Source organism: Phyllostomus discolor, chromosome 6, assembly GCF_004126475.2.
Source record: "Phyllostomus discolor isolate MPI-MPIP mPhyDis1 chromosome 6, mPhyDis1.pri.v3, whole genome shotgun sequence".
NCBI lineage: Eukaryota > Metazoa > Chordata > Mammalia > Chiroptera > Phyllostomidae > Phyllostomus > Phyllostomus discolor.
Window position 1 is genome coordinate 6,436,817 of NC_040908.2, and position 26,600 is coordinate 6,463,416.

The 26,600-nt window shown below is 46.8% G+C and overlaps 1 protein-coding gene across 1 annotated transcript; it reads left to right on the forward strand.

Annotated features, from left to right (window-relative positions):
- Positions 1-26,141, forward strand: DDX1 (DEAD-box helicase 1). The gene is made up of 26 exons (XM_028515660.2): positions 1-110; positions 3,633-3,684; positions 3,981-4,044; positions 5,045-5,074; positions 5,689-5,785; positions 7,657-7,704; positions 9,821-9,904; positions 10,117-10,200; positions 10,649-10,725; positions 11,341-11,413; positions 12,358-12,434; positions 12,559-12,673; positions 13,359-13,497; positions 17,334-17,394; positions 17,560-17,658; positions 18,749-18,838; positions 19,612-19,800; positions 21,093-21,144; positions 21,487-21,633; positions 22,583-22,674; positions 23,597-23,669; positions 23,782-23,854; positions 23,950-23,992; positions 24,694-24,789; positions 25,045-25,165; positions 25,803-26,141. Exons 1-26 carry the CDS (start codon positions 95-97, stop codon positions 25,931-25,933), a joined length of 2,223 nt encoding a protein of 740 aa, XP_028371461.1. The 5' UTR covers positions 1-94; the 3' UTR covers positions 25,934-26,141.
- The last annotated feature ends 459 nt before the right edge of the window (positions 26,142-26,600 follow it).

Below are 26,600 nucleotides of genomic sequence, written 5' to 3' on the forward strand. Positions count from 1 at the left end.
CCGCAGGCCAAGGGCCGGAAGCGCGCGTTCCCACAGCGCAGCGTGTCCGTGCGGAGGGAGGGAGCGCGAGGCGCGCCGCGGAGGACGGGCGAAGATGGCGGCGTTCTCCGGTGCGTCTGCGGGGCGCGGGCTGGTGCGGGCGGCTCGGTCCACGCCTGGGCTTTCGGGCCGCTGGCGGGAGCCTTTGGGGTGGGGGCAGACGGGCGCCGCGCGGTGCAGGAGGGAGCTGTCCACGGCGGTGCCTTCGATCCGCGCGCGGCGGGGACACAGGAGTTGGCCCGGAGGGGCCGGCCCTGCGCGCTCAGGGTTGCGGTTAGCGCCTGTTGTGCGGGCTCCGTCCTCCCTTGGGCCTCCCCTTGCTGTCTCTCCCCTAGGGGTCTGCATTTGGCTGTCCCGCCGGGGACCCGCCGCTGCTCGGACGCTGCGGCGGCGGCGGCGGCTCGTGGCCGTAACAGTTCTCCGCTCCCAGGCCCCCTGCCTGTCGGACGTGGCAGTGGTGTCCGGGAACGCTGTACCGCTCAGCCGCGCTTGAGAACAGGGGCTTGGCCGGGCCGACCGGCCGCAGGGCGTGGGGAGGGCTCCTTTGGCAAAATGACTCTCCTGGCTCCGTCCGGTTTTTTTCAGGCCCTTCTGAAAAATAAACGCCCCAGACAGAAGAAACCTGTTATATTTGTTCTTAAATGCTATCATGTCAACATCAATGTTAAGTAGAATGGAAGCTAGGAGGGAAAGCGTTTTCATTCTCATACATACTAGCGTAGTATAAATTTTTGAGAAGTAATTACTTGTTGTATGATACCCTCCTTTATTGCAAACAGGAATTTGAGGTAGCATATGTAACCTAACAGCTGTTACTTTTACCTCTTTATCATCATCCGTTTATACATTTTAAGAAGCTGCAGTAAGCCGTTCATACACTTAAACATGGTAAATTTACATAGCAGTAAGTGTATCAGGTTAGGCCTACTACTTTTTAATGTTCTTAGTCTATTAAGATGACTTCAGATGTTATTGTGCTTTTTCAGTTTTCTCATATAAGAACATTAGTAATTCCACATCTTGAGCCATGAGTCAGGATTTCTGATTGTTGTAGTTGCATCTCATAATACGAGGCAAGGGGAAATTCACTCACTGGTAGCTAATTTTCCCCCCAAGCCCTCCCCTAGAGCCAGATTTTAGAGCCCAGGTGTGTAGAGCAGTTCCAGGTTGTCATTTTATAGGTTCCCTTGGGTAAAGGCTTGAAGAGTCTGTGAAGTAAAGACAGATGTAGAATTAAAGAACTTGACTGTCCCTATTTTTTCCGTAAGTGTTAAAAACGTTATATTTAAAGAAAACATAGTTTCACAGCAAACATGCAGAGAACATGACCAGAATGGAACAAGAAGGCTGGGGTTTGCTGAAAGCAGGCTGTGGTTGCTGCTCACGGTATGTAACCGTTTCACAAGCTGCTTCGGCGTGCAGTGTGCAGCCTGATTGAGACCATCCCTCTTTGTTCCCGCGGTTTGCTTTTCAGGAGAGAGAATCAGCCGGAATCTAACGAGGACCGTTCGTTCTTAGAAAGTCGGCTTAGATATGCAGCTTTAAATCTTGATTAAGTTTTTCCATCTGCATTTTTCTGGGGAGATTTAGAGTTAGGAGAGCCTTTCTTTTTGAAAAAGATTTTTAGCCCTGGCTGGTGGGGCCCAGTGGATTGAGTGCAGGCTTATGAATCAAAGGGTCGCCTATTCCCAGTCAGGGCACGTGCCTGGGTTGCGGGCCAGGTCCCCAATAGGGGGCACGTGACAGGCAACCACACATTGATGTTTCTCTCCCTGTCTTTCTCCTAACCTTCCCCTCTCTCTAAAAATAAATAAATAAAACTCTTTAAAAAGAAGGAAAGAAAAAGATTTTTATACTTTCCCACGTCATCTATGTTTATATTAGCTAGCTTACTATACAAAATTGTAGTGTTCTATCTATTGTGGCAATTGCTGGTATGAATCTTCTCACTTGAGGCAAAGAAAAAGCTACTTTTGCAATGGATATATTCAATTTGTAGATTTTATGTCTTTTCACAAACAGTTACAAGAAACATAAAATTTCCAAATTGGTTATTTTAGTGACTTGGGAATATTTGAGTATTGTTCATTTTTAATAGGCATACGAGGTCTGTCCAGAAGCCATGTAATATGAAAAATGGAGACATTTATTGAAGAAGATATAAGATACAAAAGAACATCGTACATAGGATAATGACGCCTCAGTCCCCTTCAAAGTAGGCACCTTGGGACCTCACACAGACTCCCAATCACCATCGGCTATGCTGTTGTATTTTCCTGAATCAAATTGATGGTCTGAAATCTCTTCACTTTCAAAGGTGATTGTAGTCAGCCAGAAAAGCCTGAAGTTGCAGGATGCCAAATCTGGGCTGTAGTGGGGCTGAGTCACCTGGGTGATTTCATGTTTTGTCAAAAAAAACTCTGCACCAGATGTGATGCATGAGTGGGTGTGTTGTCATAATGAAGCTGTCAATCACCAGTTGCCCATAGCTGCAGCCTTCTGCATCATCCCTATGTATCTTTCTATGTATGTGTAGGGAAACTATCCCTCTAGTTTCTGTGGAGGAGTGTTCAAGCTTAACACAAAATTTCATGCAGATTGTACTCGCTCAGTCATTTTGAATGTGATGGCCACACAGTACACATGCTCACTCAACTGTGGCTACTGCCCTCTCTGACTAGTGCAGTGAAGTTGTCATTGTTCATACATTGCATGCCAGTCCACTCTCCTTGGCTGCCAGGTTACATCAATGTGCACAAACTGTTCTTGTTATATTAACAGTTGTTGGGCTTTTTTTGTACAGACCTCGTGCATACTTTTGTAATAACAATGAAAGCCACATTTTTATATATGCAGACAAAATAAAAATCACTTCTTATTTGGAAAGGAGATGTAAGTAATCCAATTAACTACCCTCTATAGTTCATTTGAGAACTGGTAAAATGAGAAAACCCAACCAGAAATCATTCATTTAGGACTGGCTTTGACGTGGAATTATTTAAATATGTGAACAGTTAAGAACAGAGCAGTTCTTCCTGTGACATTCCCAGTGACCCAAGATTTTGCCATTGGCCCCTTTCTTTCCCATTAACCAGAGTTTTGATTATGGCTCTAACAAGTGTGATGGGCAAATAAAAATGAAAAAGAATAAATGTGGGCTCTCTGGGCACATGAATTTCCCGTCCTCTCTGGATGCAACAGCCGAGATGCTGGTCTGGAGCCGGCTCTCTAACTGGCAGGGTTTTCATTAGTCACAGGGACGCTGGCGGTCACTGTGTGTGAAGTGACAACTGTGTGCCAGATGTGCGACCCAGTGTCCGTGATCTTCCTGGATCCCTACATGTAGGTAACGTCAGCCCTGTTTTGTGTGGATAGAACAGGTTGATAGTTTGCACAGGTAATGTTGCTTGTGAGAGCTTGGATTTGAACTCGGGCCTTTTGCTACAACTTGCACCCTGTCAGCAGCGCCAGCTCCGGAGGGGCCGTGTAACTGGGCTGTGCCTTCTCTCTGTTCTACGGATGATAATTTTAAGAGCAGTATGATTTCAGTTTCGTATATGTGGTTTTTAAAACTAATTTTTATTTTTTTTCAGAGATGGGTGTTATGCCAGAAATCGCACAAGCCGTGGAAGAGATGGATTGGCTGTAAGTTCACAAAGCTTAAGTGTATCTGCAGCGACAATGCATTATAATCTAAACAGTTCTTTAAATATTACCGACTATTTTTGGGCGTAGCTGGCTAAATGAAATTCAGTTTTTCTTGTGACTCTCTAACTGATAGAACGTTTTCTTTTTAAACTTTGCTATATTTCGTGCTGAAAAAGGTTGGTAGTATTTACCAAATAAAATTCTCATTGAGGATTATAGTGTAATATGCCTTAATTATGTTAGGTGATTTTTCTTTTTACTAACTGACATTTTTCAAAATGCGGTTCTTGTAGTCTCCCAACTGACATCCAGGCGGAGTCCATCCCGCTGATCCTCGGGGGCGGCGATGTGCTTATGGTACGTGTGAGGGTGGCGCGCCGGTCGGGGGCCGGGGGCCGGGGGCACACCCTTTGGGGGCTGATTGTGTGCCACTGTCGGAGCTCCACGGGCTTAAAGATGGTATTTTCACCGAGTTAATTCCATTTGTGTGCATGCATTTAGGATACACGCACTGCATTCAAATGCAGGTAGAGGCTGCGGGGGGGGGGGGGGGGCGGGAACAGAGGCGCACGAGACGTGGTTTTGCCCTGGGGAAGCTCACACCCGGCAGCACAGGGACATGTGCACGCAGATAGTTGTCACAAAGAGAGAGCGTGGCTCTGGGGGAAGGGATGCAAAGGCCCCCGGGGTTCCAGGAGCGGGGGGCGGCTACCCTTCTGGAGGAGGGGGTCACGATGGACGCTTCCTGGAGGAAGCAGATTTTGGACGAGGGAGGGTGAAAGGGGACGATCTCCAGGTAGAGAGTTCGTCAGTGAAAACAGTGGAGAGGAGAAGGCAGGTGTGGTCCTGGGGCCATTCCGTTAAGTGGAAGCATGAAATCTGGTGGGGCAGAGCGCGGGATGAGGTGGTAGATACATAGTAACTCAGATTGGGGTGCTTTCTTGAGTCCCATAAAGGAATGGGGTGTTTGCTGCCACTGGGGAGCATTGGAAATTTCACGTCGAGATGTGTTACGTGGTTAGAATTGTGTTTTATGAAGACTTACTTGGTGGTAGCTTGTATAGTTCTGAGGGCTTAGATACTGTTACAATACTTCTGTAACCTAGGCTAGAGCGATGAGGTCGTAGGGTGAGTGGTAGCATCAGGGAAAGAAAGGGGAGACCAGGGTGTTCCGGGAGTAGGAAAGAAGTGGCGGGACTGGCAGTAGTTGCGGCTGCCCGAGCAAACCTGAGTCACCTGGAGTCACTGTGAAAGGAAGGCCAGCTAATGGGGGAGATTCCTACGTGGCATTGTTAGTTAACTTGACTTCTTTAATTGACAACTGAATTTGTAAAATCAACTTCTTTTTCCCATTTAGGCTGCAGAAACAGGAAGTGGAAAAACTGGTGTAAGTAATAAACTTGAATTGACTTATTACTTCATGAGAGTTGATTTTTAGAGCAACTTTGAAGAGTAGTTTTGACGGGGAAATGTTTAATAAAACAACCTCCTCCAGAATGTGACACATTGATTGCTTGCCGCTGAGAGTGATGTTTTTATTGCTAGCTCATTCTGAACTTCTGTAAGAGTCTGGCGTTAAGAATATAAACTCGTTTGGAGAAACGGTTCATTATCTTCAGTATCTACAGTCCCTTCTGAAACTCACTGCGGTGGCTCTCATAATGAAGATGTTGCAAATGGGGGTCCATCTCCTGTTGCCCTAGACGAGGGAAACAGTGCGTCAGGCTGGGTGGTATCTTTCCTCTTTCGTTCAGGTTCATCCATCAGGTTTCTGTTCTGTCCTTTTCGGGGCATGTGAGCTGCCTCCCGTTATCGTCACTCAGTCAGCTCCCTTGTAACTCTCCCTGGTATTTTGGGTTTGGGCAAATAAATTTAGAGTGGCCATCCAGAATGTGGGTGATTACTCACTGTGCCTCGAGCACAACTTCGGGGGTGTGTGCCGGTTGTGCCGTCGGCGCTGCCGTCCGGATGCCAGTGTGCAAGCTGCTGTGTCCTTGGCAGGCCTTCAGTATTCCCGTCATCCAGATCGTGTACGAGACTCTGAAGGACCAGCAGGAAGGCCGAAAAGGGAAAACGACCATTAAGACTGGTGCTTCAGGTATGTCTGCGCATTAACATGTTTCTTCCGTGTAAATGAGCAGCTCTCGTCGCTGGCACGTACAGGTGTGAGGTGGGGGTGTGGGTGGTTGTGGTCAGTGTCCGGGGGTGGCAGTGGCGTGGGGCACACTGGCAACAGGGACGCTGGGTGCCCTTCAGAGCTTCAATGACAGTGAAGGGGCGTCCCTCCTGAGTGCTAATGATGCTCGTGGGAAATCTCTAGAGTTGGGGAATTACGTTTAGTTGTTTTTATGTTTTCATTAACTTGGTATCTTTCATTTAGTTAGGTTAATATTTTTAGCTTGATGTCTTTTTGTGCCTAATATTAAGTTAGCACAATGTTTTACAAAGGTATTAAGGAAGGATTTTTACAAATAATTGATGGAGTAAAAACTAATGGTGATGGGAAATACTTCTTTCGCAGGGAAAAGCGGCATGTTTATCCCTTTAAGATAAGAAAGGAGGAGCTCAGGAAGTTGAAATGTAAAGTGTAAATTTTAAAGTCAGTTTATTTTCAATTCTGTCTGCGTGGAGATCATTCCTGTACTAGGGCTTTTGGTCCCGTCTTTGCTGTGAACAGTCCTCCCTCAGACTCTTCATCTTTAAATCATGTTGCTTTGGTTAAATAGTTTCTGAATTCCATTCTGTCTTGAGTAATCTATGGTTTCCGTTATATTTTAACACAATTTATTCCATATTTTAAGTCACTTTTGTTTCATAATGCTAAGTGGGATTGTAACAAAATTATAAGCTTAAGTGGAGTGAATTTGGCACGCCAACACTTTCTTCTCAGCAGTTTGAAAGTGACAATGTGATACATTTGGTGAAATGAACTCATTTGTAAGTGAATGGTGAGATAGATAGTGGATATGAACTGTTTAGAGTGTGGGCCTGTTCAAAAATAATTTCAAAATTTGTAATAATTCTAAATCAGCATTAATGAGAGATGGTTATAAAAAAGAATGCTTCCAGAGAGTAACCAGAATGGTGATAGTTCCAGAAGGCATGTCCTATGAGGAATGAAGAAACTGGGTATTTAAACATGGAGACACAAGTAATAGAGATAATTGTTAAATCACTGAAAGGGTTCGGGGAGAAAAGAATTGTTCAATAAAAAGGAGGACTAGGACTAATTAGAAATAGTGTAGGTGAAGGTTTCTGTTTAACTTCTGAGTAGCTAGCCTGAGCCAACAGTGGAAGAGAGAACCTCAAGAGAAAGTTCTTCATGTTCCGAGTGTTTGAGCAGGTGCTAGACATCGTTTGACCAGAAATTGAGAAGGGGGTTTTCTACCTTGGGTGGGAAGTTGGGCCTGAAAACCTGTAGAGTTCTCTGTGGCTGTTGTGATCCTCTGATTATCCGTGTACTGTTGACATGTAGAAAAGGAAAATGCTGATTCCATTAAAGTAAGGAGGAAACACTTTGTGACTTTAGAATATATTATTGAATTTAAGATGAAGGGCTTACTTTTTAAAAAATGACAAAATGATAATTAGATCTTGAGATGTTAGTTACTTTTTGTTATGTTCAAAGGCAGCCAGAACTTCACTGTCTCAGAGTGCTGGCAGTCTTGGCGAAGGTCAGCGCTGTCGGCCGCAGAGAGCACTGAGGCAGCGGGGGTGGGGGTTGGGGGGGAGGGGGAAGGCTTCCTGCCCACGGGGGCCAGCGATCATCGCCTTCAGCCTGTTCCGTTTTCATTTTCAGTGTCGCAGCTAATAAAAACAGCCACACTTCTACTTGTACCTTTCAGATGATGTGTAAGATTGAACCTAGAGGAATTGTTATATGAGATATAAAATGCACGCTTTAGTTTTGATAAAGTGCTTTTAATTTCATGCATCCGTTGGTGACCGTTCTTGCTTTAATTTGTTCAGTGCTCAACAAGTGGCAGATGAACCCGTACGACAGAGGATCTGCTTTTGGTGAGTGGAAGATTTCAGCAACTCATTTATAATTCAGGAACTGGTTTTTAATAATACCTGAGAATATCAAGAAAACAATGAATATTAAGATTTAATTTACTAAATTTTAGAATGTAGTCACTCCAGTTTCATAGTTTAGTACGACATAGGAATAGACAGTCAATGGAATGTAATGGAAATAGATCATAGTATGTATGGAATGTTAATATGTGGAAAAAGTATTATATTTCAGTGGGGAAAAGGATCATCCATTAAGGGTTTCAGCACAATTGATGATCCATCTGGAGTAACATGAAATTGACGCCTAAATCAGTTTCATCTCACATCTAAAAACAAGTTCTTTATGTGTTTAGGACTTAAATGTATGTGTATGTATAGTACATGAACAATTCAGGGGTGGGGAAATTCTCCCAATCCAAACAGGAAAGTCAGAAATTGTAAAAGAAAAGATGTACATATGTTTGTGTAAAAGTCTAAAGAATACATGTGGAAAAGATGTCACAAGAAAAAGTCAAGAGACAGTAAACATGGGGAGAATACTGAGCTGGTGATGAAAGGAGAAACCCTTGTAAACTGTGTGGACTTCCTGTGGAGATGCCTGTTCTCCTTCAGGAAGAGACAAACAGCCGGTGGTGAGAGTGGGCAGAGAGCGTGATCGGGCAGCTCACTGCAGGGCCAGTCCGAAGGGCGTTACCCATGCGAGCTCAGCTTACAGGATGCAGGGAAATTGCAGTTACAGTGTGATGCCATTCTGTACCCGTCTGACTGACATTCATCCAAAAGGGTGATACCCGATAGAATTACCACCGTTTTGGGAGGCAGTTTGGCATTACCGATTGAAATGAAAAAATAGGTTCATTCCCAGAAGGTCTGACCCTTGGGGATGAAAGTGGTGGCATGCAAGGGTCCCCACACAGAGCTCTTGGGTGGCGCCTTGTTTACAAGGGAAACTGCCCACAAAGCCAGCCTGTTGCTGAGAATGGGCAGCAGAGATGAGGGTGTTAGGAAACTGTCACAGAAAGTGAGTCGGCACTGAGTGATGGAGTTAGGGGGACCATCACCGGGGGCTGTCAGGAAGGGCAGGGTGCTGGGAAATGCGGAGTGGGCGTGAGGGAGGGACCGGGACAAAGACAACCAGACAGGCAGGAAACCCCCAACTGCTGCTCTCCACCATGGGGTTCGTAGTGAGGTCTGTATCGGTATGTATGCATGCTGAATTTTAAATGTTAATATTTTAAGGGTTTGCCATTGCTGAAGAACTTTTTAAAAAGTTCAGAGTTTTATATAATGTAGTGTCCTTTGAGTAAGAATTTATACTTTGAGTAAATAATTGAATTTCTGGTAAGTGGAGTAAAATGTGTGATGAGGTGCTTTTTTAAAAAGTGTGTTCCACATTCAGTTGCTGCATATGCGTGGCAAGCCTGAACCAGGACGGAAGTTACTGTTTCTTTGTGCTAGAGACAAAAGTTAATTCAGTTAAAGCCATTAAGCACCAGTAAGCACTGACCGTGCTGTGTCATGTAGAACTTCATCTTTCAGAGTTATAATATTATTAAACAACAGCTACCAGTTTGCTTATTTGTGCTTTTTCCTGCCCTCCGTTCATGGTGTCTGGGTCGTTGGGGCTGGGGGCAGCCCAGACGTAGTAGTTCCCGTTTTCCTCTGCGTGCAGTGTTGGCTCGTGCTCTGATTTAGGCGTAAAGTGAGAGCAGCGAGGATTTCCGAGTGGGTGCTGCGTCGTCCGTGAGGGTCCGTTTCTGTGAAGAACTCGGACGGCAGGTGTCCAAGCACGTTTGTGTTGGTGATGCAGCCACTGTCAGTGCCAGTCGGTGCTGTTCTGAGTCCTCTCTGGACTTTTTGCAGTAAAATCTTGCCCTGGTGAAGAGATAACCATAGAAACTGGTCCCCAGCGTGGCTGGGCCCTCCAGGGGACGAATAGGGGACTTCGTCACGGGGAAGATTTGCTGTCACTCAGCAATCGGCACGCCTCGTTATCTGGAACAGTGCAGCCAGTGAAGGCACTGCCACATTAGTGACACTGAGTGACACGCCGGGATGCATGGTGTATATGTAATGACCCAGACCACGTGGTGGTCTCTGTTTCTCTCGCACGCAGCCATCGGGTCGGACGGGCTGTGCTGTCAGAGCCGAGAGGTGAAGGAGTGGCACGGGTGCAGAGCCACCAAAGGGCTGACGAAAGGTACGCGGGAGCTTGCGACGATGGAATGTGCTAGTAAATGAACGTCCTTGCTGTAGCCCTTTGTCAGGGGTCTGAACAGATGTTTAATGTTACGAGTCCTAAACCCTTCATCTGGGTCGCACCAGCTGTGGTTCAGAAAGGACGGGACGGCGGTGGGAGGCGCGTGCACCGCGGGCGTGGTCCGACGGACCCTGACGCGCCCGCTCTTGCAGGGAAGCACTACTACGAGGTGTCCTGCCACGACCAGGGGCTGTGCCGCGTTGGGTGGTCTTCCATGCAGGCTTCCTTAGATCTCGGTGAGTGTCTCCGAAGCAGACGGGGTTTACCCGTTTATACTTGTGAACTGTTAACGTCTAGTGTCGTGGGGAACAAAATAATGAACTTGACCGTACAGAGTGTGTATTTTAGAGACACGGGAATAATGTTTATCTGTACCTCAGTCTGTTCCAAGAGAGATTTGAAGTCCCAGAAAGTGTGTAACGGCATGAAATCGGGACGCACAGGTAGAGAGCGTGAGTCAGGAGCGAGAGTCAGGTTAGTGGCGTGAACACACACCACACAGTGTTGCAGGGACGGGGGGTCTGCTGTCGCTCAGCAGTCAGCACGCCTCATTATCCGCAACACCGCAGCAAGGGAAGGGACTGCCGTGTTGGTTATTTAAGTCATAGATTTGTAAACCTTGTTTATAGGGCTTTTAATTTTGTTTACTCTCACCACATAAGTAAAATAATTTTTAAAATCTAGGTACTGACAAGTTTGGATTTGGCTTTGGTGGGACAGGAAAGAAATCCCATAACAAACAATTTGATAATTATGGAGAGGTAAGTTGTTTCATTGACTTAATCGTGGCATTAGTGAGTTTTCTTGTGTGCTTGCTTGATCACCGTGACGTGACTGAAGGTACAGAAATGAGTCTCAAATTCAAGTGCATTATCTGTATGCAGGGGTGGGCGAAAGTAGTTTGATAATAATAAGTGATATGCAATAATTAATACAAGGATAAACTTTCATGTACTCACAACTGTGAACCTACTGTTGCCCGCCCCTGTATTACCCGCTGGTACTTCGGATTGGACTTCGGTGAAGGAGTGCTTCCAAATTTAGCCCCTCCAAAATGTGCCATTTGGTCTTCTGTGTTTGCCCCACTTTGATGTGGGCTTTGACTTTAATATGTGTTACTCTCATTTCTTCTCTTCAGTCATGGTAATCTAAACGTACTTGTTCTGGTGGGTCCATGGTCATGTTGACTCTGAGAAGCCTGGCAGACATTTTTACTGTTCTATGTGCAAGGCCGGAGTAGGCATTTTTAACAACTGCATCAGAGCTTCGCGGAAGTGTTTTGAACCACTGACACTTGGATGCAAGTGCATTTGAACGTTTAACATTATTTAAGGATCTGCATTCCATTAAGAGTACTTGGCTTTCTGGTTTCCTAGGAGTTCACCATGCACGACACCATCGGGTGTTACCTGGATATAGACAAGGGGCATGTCAAGTTCTCCAAAAACGGTAAGCTCTCTGTGGATCATCTTGTTCGGGAAGGTGTATTGGTGTTTTTTAATTCTCTCATCTTCTTCAGTTCCCTCTCCCTCCCTCTCCGCCTTTTTTGAACAAACACTTGCTGAGTGTTCGTTGTGTGCCAGGCACCCTGGCAAGTGCTGGAGATTCAGCAAAAAACGGAGTAGACGACGTCTACTTTTGGGGGGGGCTTCCCTGCTGGTGGGAAGAGACCAGCAGATAACTAGTGTGTCAGGTGGGAACAGGCGCACGGAAGGAGCGTGTGCACCAGGGGAGGGGTGGACAGCGACGGCGGTCTGGGGGTGCGCTAGTGCATACGGGGCGGCAGGGGAGGCTCCTCGCACGAGCTGACGTTCCAGAGAAACCTGAACGAGTTGGGGGCGGGCCGAGCAGGTGTGTTGGAACAGTGTTTTGGGAAGGGAGGAAGTAAACACAAAGGTCTTGAGGTGAAGGTGTGCTTGGGGACCTGGGAACGCAGGGAGGCCAGTGGGTCCGGAGCGCACGGGCATGGGGGACCTGGTGCGGCCGGGCCATTGGGCCTTCTTGGTCACGATACAGATTTGTTACTTTGAGTGAGACTGGAAGCTGTTAGGGTGCCGTGTGGAGAATTTGCATCATCTGTCTTTCATTGATAGTATCCTTATAGCTGCTGTGTTGAAAACACACGGGTGGGGGTGGGAGGCAGTAGCAGGGAGCCAGGTGGATGATGGGAGTTCTACTGGGGACTTCCTGAGTTTGGGACACTCACCGTCTGAATGGTGAGACCACGGAAGTGGTCAGAGGTGCAGCTGCAGGGTAAGCAGAGCAGCAGAAGCCGGCTGCAGGCAGCCCGTTCCCCCGCGGCAGCACACGGGAAGCCTGGACGCGGGCGGTGCAGGCTGATGCTGAGCACGTAGGAGTTCCAGCATCTTTGTCCTACTTTTTTTTTTTTTAAGGAAAAGACCTTGGCCTGGCATTTGAAATACCAGCACATCTGAAGAACCAAGCCCTCTTTCCTGCCTGCGTGTTGAAGGTGAGAATCCAGTCACAAGAGTCTCACTGTGCTTATAGCTGCTTTGATGGGCATTGTTGTGTATTCATTGGCTGGTTTGCCGTTAGATTAAGACAGTTCCATTTTCTTCTCTATTCCATGCTAGAATGCTGAACTAAAATTTAACTTTGGTGAAGAAGACTTTAAGTTTCCACCGAAAGACGGTTTTGTAGCTCTCTCCAAGGCGCCAGACACTTACGTCGTCAAATCGCAGCACACAGGTAATGCAGCTGGGGGGCGGGGGGCGGCCTCCAGTAGGTAAGGCTCCTCCCAGCGAGTGGGTAGTGCATGGTCTCCTTGCTGCTGTAGGCCCACGTCTGCAGTTAAACATCTGTACAAGTCAGTTTCAGAACCTGATTTACAAACTCTTAAGTGTCTGGTTTCTGTTGAGGCATTTTGGGGATGCCGGTGATGATGGTGTTTAGCATGTACAACGTGCGCATATTAAGTGCCACAGCACTGGGTCAGTGCACAAAGATCATGTAAGCCTCACTAGACCCTGTAGGTAGGGCTCCTCCATTTCGCAGACAAAGAACTCAAGGAGTAGGGACTCGAAGCAACCTGCCCAGGGTCGCAGAACAAGTAACTGGTAGGCCCGAACTCCAGCCCAAGCGGTCTGACTCCAGAGGTGTCAGATTAGACAATTAGACCCAAGTACTGTCTAATCTGAGTTATTCGAAGTGCATTTCATAACTACTTTATCACAACACTTACTGCAAACAGCTTTAAAGGAACCTTAGTTCATTTGAGGAATCTCAGCCGTCCTGTGTTTTGTTTGGCTGTCTCCCACACTTTTTGAGAACTGTTACTTACAGCTCTGACACTGTAGTGTTGGCACACGCGTTGCCCAGACAGCGGTGCCCTGGGGTGTGATGAGACTGGGCCCGCCCTCTCTGCCCTCCCAAGGCAGCGCGCAGGTGGCGCAGACCAAGTTCCTGCCCAACGCCCCCAAGGCGCTCATCGTCGAGCCCTCCCGAGAGCTGGCCGAGCAGACGCTGAACAACGTCAAGCAGTTCAAGAAGTACGTCGACAACCCGAAATTAAGGTAAAGCTTCTGCTCGTGCGGGACGCCTGCTGCCTCAAGGTTTGGGGTGTTTGGGAAGGAGAGAAGGGAGAAAAAATGAGGTAGAAATGCCATGTGTGTGCATACACACACGGAAGCATGAGATTGACTTAACTTGGACATGTAGTAGCAATTAGCTTCTGTGTAAATCTGCCTGAGTGATAGGTTTGATTTAAAAGAAAAGAAAATTGAGGTTTTTCCTGTGTCCCTCACATGAAGAGTCATGGTTTGCAGAACAGTGTCAGAGTAAAAATTAGTTTTTAAACAGAGCATTTCATTCACTGTCAAACTCATCACTTCATCCGTGTAGGAAATAAATCGCTCCCTTTGCAGCAGGCTGGTGGCTTGCCCTGCCGCTGGCTCTGGCCCGTCCCGCAGTGGTGGCCGTCCTCCGTTCGGCCGCTCCCAGAGGTCACTGTCTCGTTAGAGCGCCCTTTCTACTGTGAGCTCAGTGGTCTGGCGGAGCTCTTTGCTCAGTAGGATCCTGTTTAATTTGGGGAAGGCCGTATCATATAAGTAAATCTCTGTCAGTTGATTCACCACTTGGTTTCTGTTCATTGTACTTGGGACTGCTTTCTTCCTGAAACACGATCCTCACCGTATAGCTCCCCCTGCGGAGTGTATGGTTCTGGTGGGCCTTGGGAAAGCCGCCGTGCTGGGCCTCGGTCACCGCTGTCTAATCTCAGGAACTTTGGATGATGGGCGTCGTGCGGGCCCATCGTCCTTATACTGATCTTTCTTAGAAGTAAAACTTACTCAGGGATAAGTGACATTTAATACAACTTTTTAGGTAAACTAATTTATGATTTCATTTTCAGGATTGATGCATGTTACCTATTCAGCAACTATAATACCAACTGTGGGAAGTCTTAGGCTAGGGATCAGGGCTGGAACTGAGAACTGGTCTCTGCTGCCATGGATGACATGTGGGAGTGGGGGGCCCCGGGCGGGCAGCACGCCAGTATGATGGCATTCTCTGCAGATGTGACGGGGAAGGTCGCTCCAGGAGCACACAGCCAGGGCGTCTGTTTAGTGTAGGAAACTCGGAGCTCTTCGCAAGAGAGTGTTTTTGGAAGAATGTAAAATGCTAACGTGAGTTGATTTTTGTATGTAATTATGTGCATTTGATTTTTGTATGTAATTATGTGCAAAAATTAATATACCTATGGACAAAGGCTGGAAGGGAACATGAAAATGAAGTCAATTTGTTAAGATGGTGAATTATGGGATACTTACTTCGGTATTCAGTACAAATGAGCCTTTCCTTTGAAAGCTCTGGCTCGAGTCCGGGTCTTTCTGTGAAGCGCACCGGGCCACACCGGGCCACACCGGCCCCTCCGTCTCCTCCGTCTCCTGTCTCCCTCCTTGGCTGCCGCCCACTGTGGAGGGTGCCGGCCAGCAGTGTCCATCCCTGCTGCGGGTGCTCGTCGAAACACGAGAAAAACATGCACAGACACAACCAAGTCCTGTGGGGAAATAGGGACAGAACGGCCACCCTCTCTAGTGGGGAGCGTCCCGAGCCCCCGCCTGAGTAGGTTTTTGTTAAGAATACAGACTCAGTTTGGGGATTCCAGTCTGGCGGGGAAGATCAAACAAGCGGGTCATTTTCAAAGGTGCTGACAGAACCCCCGCTGGGATTCTGGGCAGAGTTTGGGGTTTTATCACTACAGGACCTAAAAGGCTAGTCCCGTTTCCTGCCCATGCCTTCAAATTCTAATTCGATAGCATCCTCCAGCAAGCAGCTGTCACAGGATCTTGCATATTCAGTGTCCCAGGCCTGATTACCCCGGGGATCCCCCGACTCTGGTCTGGGCTGCACCGCCCCTGTCATTTCCACAGGCCGGAGTTGGGCAGAGGAGACAAAGGTGGCCGGGAGACTTGGATTTCTCACATCTGAGAACAAGGACTCAGGCTTTGACAAAGCCGAGGGGGCAGGGGTTGATGTCCATCACCCCTTCATTTCCACAGCCCCCCAAGTCCTTCCCTGAGGCCTCCTTGTGATCATTCCTGTCTTAGGCGATTCCCCCCGTGGGAAATCTTACCCGTCATTGGCTAACTGATCAAGCCTAGGAGGCCAGGCATAGAACAGGCAGCGTTCATGCCAGGGAAATAAGTTTTGTCTCTTCGGTGGCCCCTGGTCCGGAGATCTCTCACTCAGCCTAAGTTGCAGGGGGTTACAGCTTCCTGAGACCAGGCAGGGCGGGCCCCAGTAGCCCACTGCGTGCGCCTCGCCTCAGCCCTGGGCACTGACGTGCGTCGGTGCCCCCTGTTTCAGACGCGGACAGCCTCACTCGCCCCCTTCAGACTCCAGTCCCCGAGGCAGGGCTGTTCTTGAGTCAGTGCGGAGTTCCTGTGCACTGCCGAAACAGGCTTCATCGTATGCACATCCGCACTTTTACCTACTCGTGCATCAGTTGATGGACTTTGGGATTATTTCCGCTTTTTGGCTACTGTGCTGTGAACACTAGTGTACAAGCTTTATATGGACACTTTTCGTTTCTCCTGATACATACCTGGGGGTTTGATTGCTGGACCGTGTAGTAGCTGTGAGTTTAGCATTTCAAGGAGCTGCCAGACCGTTTCCTAAAGTGAAACAGCATTTAACACTGCTGTTTGCAAGGTCTGCGGGTTGTGTCTCCACCAGACTTGCCGTCTGTCTTTCTGACTGTGGCCATCCCCGCGGCTGTGAAGTGGTACCTTCTTGTGGTTTTGATTTGCATTTTTGTGTAGCTAGTGACGTCCAGCATCTTTTCACGTGCTGATTGTCCACTTGTGATGTCTGTTCAGATTCCCTGCCTGTTTTTCAGTGGGGTTGTCTGTCTTCTTATTGTTGAGTGTTAAGAGTTCTTCACACACACACACGTACACACACATTGTGTACTTAGGATGGGCGAAGCAGGTTTATAGTTGTTTGTGTGGAAAACGCCACAGTAGTGAATAAATAATACAAGAGTAAACTGTGTTTTGTGTACTCACAACTCCGAACTTACTTGTGCCTCACGCTGTATGATTTGCGAATATTTTCTCCCGTTCTGTGGGTTGTCTTTCTACACACTAGATAGTGTCCTTTGAAATGCAAAAGTTTTAGATTTTGATGTCAATTTATCTGTTTTTTTTTTTAATTGTTGCTTTTGTTTTTGGTGTTGTACATAAGGAGACTTTGTCTAACCCAGTGTCATGAAAATTTACTCCTGTGTTTTCTTCTGAGAGTTTTATATTTCTTGGTCTTCCATTTAGGTCTGTGGTTCATTTTGAGTTAATTTTTGGGTACCATATAAAGAAGAGGTTTAACTTCATTCTTTTGCATGTGCATATCCATTCTGGCACCATTTGTTAAAAATACTATTCTTTTCCACCCATTGAATTACCTTGACATAAGACAAAATTTTTTAATCTAAACATTGTTTTTGAAGTATTTTGAATGAGAAAAATTTAAACAACCAGAGAATATCCGATTAAAAAATACCTCCTTTCACCCCTTCGTCCAGTTTTTAGTTACTCTGCCTAAAGGCCACTTTTAGGAAGGGCACCTCCATGTTGTTCCAGAGATGTTCTGCACACACGCAGCCATGTACACGCACGCGTGTCTGCACAGGTGCGCGAAGGCAGGACCCAGAGCCCCGGAGGCTCTGCAGATGAGGGCTGGCGTTCTGTGTGCCTCGTGCTTTCACATGCGGCTCGCTCCCCACATGTCAGCACCTGCGGGGATTCCTCCTCAGTTACTTACGTTAGTTCTCGCCTGAAAGAAGTGGATACAAATTGTACAGTAAAGCGCGCTGTAGTATTTTCCCACGTTGTCACTCTGGTGTTTATTTCAGGGAGCTTCTGATCATTGGAGGTGTTGCAGCTCGGGATCAGCTGTCTGTCCTGGACAACGGGGTAAGTCGTGCTGTTCGTGTTTAAAAAGTGACTTCACGGGTGGTTGTTTGGCAATGTAGTTGTGTTTCAAGAAAAATCAAGAGATGCTGAAATTAAAACAAGGTAAAAAAGGGAGACACAGTGGTGCTTCAGTGTTCATCCGGAGCTTCTCTTGGTGTTTCCCAGGTAGACATAGTCGTGGGCACCCCAGGAAGGCTGGATGACTTGGTGTCGACCGGAAAGCTGAGCTTGTCCCAAGTGAGGTTCCTGGTCCTGGATGAGGCCGTATGTTGAAATATAGTTGTGCTTTTTTTTTCTTTTTTTAAAGATTTTATTTATTTATTTTTAGGGAGGGAAGGCAGGGGGCGGGGGGAGAGAGAGAGAGAGAGAGAGCGAGCGAGCGAGGGAGGGAGGGAGAAACATCAATGTGCGGTTGCTGGGGGTTATGGCCTGCAACCCAGGAATGTACCCTGGCTGGGAATCGAACCTGGGACACTTTGGTTCCCAGCCCGCGCTCAATCCACTGAGCTACGCCAGCCAGGGCTATATAGTTGTGCTTTTTTAAAGTGTTTGCTTTTATTTTTGGAGGTAAAATATGAAAAATGAATTAAAAATATAATTCAGTCATGATTTGAATACCTAGAGATAATCATTGTTACCTGTTCGGTATATTTTCATTCACTCCTTATATTTATGTAAATATTAACTTTATGTAATTATTACATAAAGTAAATATTTACTTTATGTAAATATTACTTTATGAAATCAAGCTTTGAGGAATCTAAGAAGTCTTTTTTTAACGTATCGTATTTCATGTTATTATTTGTAAAAGATTTTTAAAGGTTGTCTAATGGTCTATTATATATACTTTATTTAACTACACCTGTTATTAAATATGTAGGTTTGTTTTTCTTTTAAAAGAGGTATTTATATTTGTACATAATTTTTACACATTATAAATGATTTCCTTATAGTTGCAAAATATGAAGGATATGAAAAGACATTAGTATGTTTGAGACATACTTCCACATTACTTGCAAGATGGGTTGAAGTAATTTTTAGCACAGGCTTTTGTTTTTATGTTCCACGTTAAAATTACATGCTTAAGGACATGTGGTAGGAGCTTTTGTGTGTATTTTAGAATGCTAGAGTATGGTTTTTGGATTTTTTTTGTCAGCTTTTTCATATTTTAGCTATATGGGATTTAAAGTTAAACTTATAACTTGTCTTTAAATATTTAGTAGAAAATAATCATTTAGAAAATACAGGGACATTCATCTATGAATTAGTTTCCATATCTTACATGTTACATTTGTTTTAAAAAAGAAAGATTCAGATACCGATTTGAAACCTCTTTTCTTCGCTGCTTCTACAGGATGGGCTTCTTTCTCAAGGGTACTCTGACTTTATCAATAGGATTCACAGCCAGATTCCTCAGATTACCTCTGATGGAAAAAGACTTCAGGTAAAAAACAACTGGTCATCTTAAAGTTTATAATCGTTACAAACTTTTTTATAACACATAATCGTTATGTGTTAAAGTGTAATGTCTTGTCTCTGATTTATGTCTTATTTTAGTGTTTTCTGATTAACTACTCCATAAACATTTTCTTCAGTACCTGAGTAAATAATGCACACAGAGGAAACAGTCTTAAAAGGTGCTTTTAGAAATAAAGAAGGGAATTTCAGGAAATCACTCAGGTGTTATAGAAGACTGTAGTAAAATTCTTAGTGTTTTTTCCTACAGAGCATTTAGAGTTTATATTCCCGACTATGAATACTGTTACCTGTTTGCAGAAAAAATATCTTGAGCTGTTGAAAAACAGTTGTTTCTTTGGTAATTATGGCTTCAAATATTACTCTTGTTTTTCTCATCCTTCTCTTAGGGAGAATTCCATAGGTAGAAGCTTTTAAGAGATAGAGGTCAATATAGTGCAGATAAGCTTGTAAGTTTTTAGGTAAGTCTAGAACTTACAATCTTATATCTTCAGAACCTTTCCATCTTAGTTTCTGTGGGACCCTGAGGAACAGATGCCACGATTTCTGTGGCAGTGAGGGGACTGCAGCTCAGGGAGACCAGCCTGCCCAAGGTCAGCCCGCTAGGGGCTGCTGCAGCAGAGGGAGGCATTGAACTTGTTCGAGTCCAGGCCAGCGCTTGGTGTGGCCCAGTCAGTACCGTTGGTGGAATTATTGATATAAAATAAATGTTTATCTAAACTTTGATTTTTCTGTTCTTAGGTGATTGTTTGCTCTGCTACTTTGCATTCTTTTGATGTCAAGAAGCTGTCTGAGAAGATCATGCATTTCCCCACCTGGGTCGATCTGAAAGGAGAAGACTCCGTTCCGGACACCGTGCACCACGTGGTGGTCCCTGTGAACCCCAAAGCGGACAGGCTCTGGGAAAGGCTTGGGAAGAACCACATCAGAGTGAGTGCTTCACAGGGTTAACACCGGCGTGGAAGGAAGTGGTCGTACACTCGCGTAACCTGGGGCTCCTAGCGATGCGGAGGGCAGCCGGCTGTTGTACCTGGGTCAAGAGGAGTCCAGCAGAGGTTCAGGGAGAGTTTAGGCCTTTAAGGCATGGAATAAGTGATGGACTCGTCTTACCTTTCTGTCTATGTAAAGTGGCTTTTGATGCAATTTTTATAAATAAATAGGGTTACTTGTTTACGAGACCTGTCCAGAAAGTATCCAGCCACGCACCATGAAGAAGAGAGGCATTTACTGAAGAAGACACCAGATATGAGAAACACTGCGCACAGGACACTGACGCCTCAGTCCCCTTCACAGTAGGCACCCTGGGGCCTCACACAGTTCTCCCAGCCACCATCAGCTGCCCCGTTGTATTCTCCTGAATCTCATCAACAGTCTGAAATCTCTTCCCTTTCAAAGGCGATTTTAGTTTTGAGAAAAACCAGCCATTGCAGTATGCCAAATCTGGGCTGTAGAGGGCTGAGTCACCTGGGTGATTGGATGTTTCACCAAAAAAAACTGCCTGAGACGTGCTTCATGAGCTGGCACATTGTTGAGATGAAGCTGCCAATCACCAGTTGCCCATAGCTGCAGCCTTCTGAATCATCCAAATAGTTTCCACAGAGGAATGTTCAAGCTTAATGCAAGATTTGATGCAGATTCGTTGCTTTATTCACTCACTCATTTTGAATGTGACGCCACACAGCACACATGCTCACTCAGCAGCATCTACCGCCCCCACTGACCAGTACAGTGAAGTTGTCTTTGTTCACACATGCGCATTCCAGTCCACTCTCCTTGGCTGCCAGGTTATATCGATGTTGCGCAAACCATTCTCATTATATTAACAATGGCTGGACTTTTTCCGGACAGGCCTTGTATATAGATCTAATTTCAGATACAGTGATTTCCATTTTTAGTATTTTAGTGTCTTCCTGATGTGCATTATTTTTTAAGAAAACCAGTTGCTTGTGTCCATTGTGTCAGTTCACCCACTGTTATTAGACTTTCCTTCATATAAGTGTGTGTTTATTGTGAATACACAAAATTCTAAAAACCACTTGTATTTTTATTACCACATTTAAAATTGGTTAGCTTTAGAGTTTTTTGGAATCTAAAGAACAACAGTATTGCCTACAGGTCTCAAAGGTGAATTTCTGAAATGCTCTCAGTTTGCTAAAAAAATGATACCTGTTCTGAACTGTTGCTTAACCATGCCCACCCCTTTTTCCCTTTTCCCTCTATAGACAGACGAGGTGCATGCCAAGGATAACACACGCCCTGGAGCTAACAGTGCAGGTGAGTGAGAAACAGCAGCACAGTGAGCTGAAGGGTTTGCAAAACAAATTGGTTTGTCTGTCCTGTCTACCGTCTTGAAGAACTTGAGGTGATCTATAAAAATAGAACAGGAAATCTGAAAATAAAAGCAACAAAAACAATAAAGACATGGAACAGTAAAGAAACTAAATGAGCAAATGGGTTAGCCCACCATTTCACCCTTTTTCTTGTTCCTGTTGCTATTACTTGACTTGAAGCAGAGTTTTTTAAGGTGAGTTAAGCAGTAAGTCTGTGCCTAGTAACGTGTGTGCGTGACGGTGTTGGACTGAAACCCTGTTTCTTGTCGTCCCCGTGCTGTTGAAGAGATGTGGTCCGAAGCCATTAAGGTCCTGAAGGGGGAGTACGCCGTGCGGGCAATCAAGGAGCACAAGATGGACCAAGCGATCATCTTCTGCAGGACCAAAATCGACTGCGACAACCTGGAGCAGTACTTCGTGCAGCAGGGAGGGGGTAAGGGCGGCTTCCTTGAAACGGGTGGGCTTGTCCCCTCCTCCACTGGGTTATCGCGCGTTGACCGGTCTGGACGCGCACGCCGAGTCCGGAGCAGCGGTGCTGCGTCGTGTGTGCGAGTGCCGCCTCGGGCACCAGAAGGAGAAAGACGAGCTGAAGGAAGGGCGGGGGTAGACGGCCCTGCGGCGAGGCAGGCATGAAAGGGTGGAGTTCAGGTGGCGACGCCACAGCCACTCCCTGCTGTTAGAGTTCTTCCAGTCTTGCTGTGTCCGCCATTTCGGGTTGGTATCTCCAGAATGCCGTTTCCTTGAATCCTGTCACTGTCAGTCTGGGCGTGCTCGCAGTGCTGTCTGCAGGGTCTGCCGGGGCTGTCTGCCTCACCCGGGTCCCACGGCGCTGCCCTTTGTCCCCGTGTCTGTTTGAAGCGTTTCCTTTTAGGGCCGGCTCCCACTGCGCCTGCCTCTAAGGGAGCACCTCTCCGTCTCTCTAGTCCGGGTTGGCCAGGAAGCCAGACAGCTGAGTTGCTTAGAACACCTTGAGGAGGGCAGGCCTGTGGACGTGACCTTTAGTGAGGGCATGGACTTCATGATGCCCATTTTGGGTCTTCTAAGAATAACCTCTCTTCACTTTATGTGATATGGGTGAAGTTCTTGGAGTATACATGGATTTTCCTCTTACTACTGCGTTTTCGTTAGCACACTGCTTTATTTACTCCTGCACATTGGGAAGGGTGATTTAAAATGCCCTTCAAAGCAAGATCAGTTTTAGTGGCCATGGGGCCCATTTTCCTGGCACTGGGCCTAATTGTGTTAGCCGTGGTCGGCGGCAGGTGGGCATAGACTTCCGTGGAGTGAGGTGGTGCTGTCGAGCCTGACTTCCACTGTTTGTTTTCTGGAGCTCTCAGATGTCCTGTCTCCCGAGGTCAACTGGTTAATCTGCTTTTCCCTAGGACCGGATAAAAAAGGACACCAGTTCTCCTGTGTGTGTCTTCACGGTGACAGAAAGCCTCACGAGAGAAAGCAAAACTTGGAGAGGTTTAAGGTATTGCTGTTTAGTTGTCTGCATCCCCTTAGGACTAAAGAGTGGAGTTGTATCTGGTTGTGGTTAGTCCCAGTTAATAGGCATAATGCAGTTCTTACCCTGCAAACTGCTCTGTCCTGTTCACGGCTGGCTTAGTCCGCCTTAAGGTCGAAGGGTAAAGCTCACATTCTCTGTCAGCACAGCACTGCTGGAGTAAAAATTTTCAGTTTAAGACAGTTTTAGCTAAATTCTTAGAGAATTTAGAGAAGCCCTGGGCTTAGGCGCTGGGGCGGTGTTCCCACGCTCCTCGGAACTGAGTCGAGATGGAAGGGCCTCGTTTCCGGCGGTGCCGCCCCTCTGGCCCCGGGCGCTGTGTCGGGCCAAGCCCGTTGTGCCCTTCTCTCTCCTCCGCGCCTCCTGACTCTGCCGGGCCTCGGGGCACAGTCCCCATCCGGAGGCCATGTGTCTGTCCTTGGGAGCACCGGGGACTCTCCGTCCCTTCTCTTCAGGGTGTTGCCATCACAAAAACTGGAATGTCAAGAAGAATGTCTAGTATTCTGAGTTTATTTCAGTGCAAGGGTAAAAATAAGGCTCAGGTTTTCATAATTTCTTCCGTCTTTGTTCATCCCTTAAATTACTTCTGGTCAGGATTTCTGAGGATAAAGCCAAATTTTAGGGATGGTTTAATATTTTTGATGTAAGAAAAGAGAAAAGCAAAAATGAATCCAATCATTGATTTATTTACCTTTAATGTCATATTTAGTGAGTCATAACTTGGAAATTCAGTGAGAGTGGGCCCAGAGAATCATGAATATGGACCTCTGATCTGATAGTGACGTATTAGTCGTTAGAGTTCTCATTTAACGTAAACACAGTATTTGTGTTGACTTCTCAGCGTACGCACTGATACTACATTTCTCCCCGTCCTCTCGGTTCCCTTCAGAAAGGCGATGTCAGGTTCTTGATTTGCACAGATGTAGCTGCCAGAGGAATCGACATCCATGGCGTTCCTTACGGTAAGAATCTTTCCACGCCTGCAGATTGAATTTTATGGAATTCAGAGTAAGCCTAATGTTTTCAGAACATTTAGAGACTCATGGCAGGTGGTAATCGCTGATTTCCTTGCAGTTATAAACGTCACGCTGCCCGACGAGAAGCAGAACTACGTGCACCGCATCGGCCGCGTGGGGAGAGCGGAAAGGTAGGTACCGCCGCCGCGTTGGCGTTGTCCGTTGTCCGTTGTGAGCGTCTGGGCTTCAGGAGTGGAGTCTAACGGGGACTTTTGCCCTCTTTCAGGATGGGGCTGGCCATCTCCCTGGTGGCGACAGAAAAGGAGAAGGTAACCTTTCCAGTGCCGGTCACCGTGGTCACTGTGTGCCTTGCCGCTGTAGATGTTCGGAGTAGAAGCGGCCGGGCTCCATTGCCGTGGAATTCGGTTGCGTACAGACCACAAGGGAACCTTTCGTGGCCTCTTTGCTTGTCTGTGTTCGTTCAGTGGGCAAATAGGGTGATGGTTAGAAAGGGAAAATGCAAAATGTATTTGTCTGAGTGTCTGTAATTGTTTTCACCAAAATGTACTGGAACCCTCTCTGGCATGGTGCCGTAGAAGATTTGGTGGGGGGAGGGGGGTGTAACGTACTATTGTGATATAATTACAAACTTACAGAAATGTTGCAAGAATAAGGAACGCCCAGGTACTCATTGCCCAAACTAGTTGTTCACTCTGCTTCATGCTTTTGAAGAAGAGATTTGAACTTTACTTTTGATACTCCTCTTGACATTCGCTGATGTGTACTTTTTCATCCTTGTCTTCACCTGAGAATTCCTTTCTATAACTGACACCCACCGTAGAAGAACTTGGGTCACTTTCAAGGATTCTGTCAGAAGACCTAGTTGATGAGTTACTGAATAGCGGGGGTCCTTGCCGCACCTGCAGTCTAGTTTCCTGTGCCGTGAGGACAGAAGACACTACAGCGCGGACAGGGAGTGGGGCTGCGAGCGCGTGCGCATCTCCACCCACGGTCCCGCTTCCCCCCGCAGGTCTGGTACCACGTGTGCAGCAGCCGCGGGAAGGGCTGCTACAACACGAGGCTCAAGGAGGACGGGGGCTGCACCATCTGGTACAACGAGATGCAGGTGGGCCTCGGGGCGGGTTCAAGGTGGGGGGGGAGGCTGCGTTTACCTGCAGAAGGTGTGGCTTGGCACCTACCTGTGATTGGCAGGAAAAGTCCTGAGTGATTGATACTGATCCATTGTAACTGTGAACTCACCGCTTCCATCTGTACGGAGTGCAGTAGAGCCTTCCTGGTTCTACGTAATGCTCCTGACGTGCAGCCCTGTCAAAGTGAGGTTTTCCTTTGAAAATGCTTTCCTTTTCTTGCCCCGTCTTAGCTGCTGTCTGAGATAGAAGAGCACCTGAACTGCACCATTTCCCAGGTGGAGCCGGATATAAAGGTGCCAGTGGATGAATTCGATGGGAAGGTGACCTACGGTCAGAAAAGAACAGCTGGTGGTGAGCTCTGAATTACTTGTAGTTCAGGTTCAGGTGTGAATGTGTCCTTTCTGAGCATCGGTTGAAGAAGACTGGTTTTATTTCATTATTGAAGGGTGTGTTTAGCATATTGCTCGCTCCCTCTTTAGTGTTCTCACGGCACCTTCCCACGCCTGTCTCGCAGCATTTTCTGCTGTGAGATCTCGGCGTGAATGGAGCAGCAGCACAGCTGATCCTCTTAATGTCATAAGGGGAGTTGATCATTTGTAGGACTATCAGGAAGCAAGAGTATACGGGTAATATTGAATGAAGAACCAGGAGCCTTTGACTTAATTCAAGGCTAACCCAACATACCATTCCCTTGGTCTGGAATGTCCATAGCTCATTTTTGAAATATCGTTAGGATTCAGGCTAAACCAGTGGTTTTCCAAGTCGAGGAGGAGGATGGGGGATGAATGGTGCACGGGGGTACTGGGACAGCTGTTAGTGAGGCGCAGTCATTGGTTTGTATTGATTTAACATTTTCAGAACTCTGAGGTTTGGAGGTAACTTGCCCAGTAGTACATTTTCACTGCTAGAAGCAATGTTTAAGTTGATACAGTTGAGCCAAAGTGTTGCTGACAAGTTACGTTCCTCTGTGCTTTGTGTGTGCACGCAGGTGGGAGCTACAAGGGCCACGTGGAAGTGCTGGCACCTACGGTTCAGGAGCTGGCCGCCCTGGAGAAGGAGGCGCAGACGTCCTTCCTGCACCTTGGCTACCTCCCCAACCAGCTGTTCCGGAGCTTCTGATTTTCGCAGACCCCGAGTAAGATTTGAGTGGGAAAGGTGTGTAGCCTCAAAACTCGAAACCAGTTGAACTGCTTCCAAGCAGCACTATTTATAGTAACTGAAGCTGTTAATGCTGACTCTTGCATGTCAGGAAACACGAAACATTAGTCCTCCGAATTGTTCTTAAAATGATAACCTAACGAAAGTAATAAACTTGGTGATGACTGTATTTTCATGGAGCTTTGCGTTGTATTTTAACGTTACTTGACGGTTCTTTGCGAAGACCGCCGTGGGTTTGTGGAGTGCAGTTTGCAGGCGTGTGAAGGGCAGAGCCCTCCGTGGGACCACTGGGGAGTTTCCTCAGAGGGCGGCTTTCACGGGCCGTGGTCCTCAGTGGGGACCCCCCTGAGGTGGCTGCAGCTGCCCCTGAGTCTGCCTCCAGGTCTGCGGGAGCACAGCACAGCTCAGGAGCCCGGACAGCGCCGGGGGGTGGGGCGGTCTGTGTGTGAGGGTCGGTGGCCGATGGGGTGGTGGTGACGGTCTCTCTGGAGGTTTGCTTGCTTTCCTAGGAGTCTTTCTTTCCAGATGATATGTACTCGCAAAAATAAAGCTGTTCTGCTGTCCCTCTGGGTCTTAAAATGAAACTTAAATACGGTTATTTGGAATATATGAGTATTTCCTTAGTCCC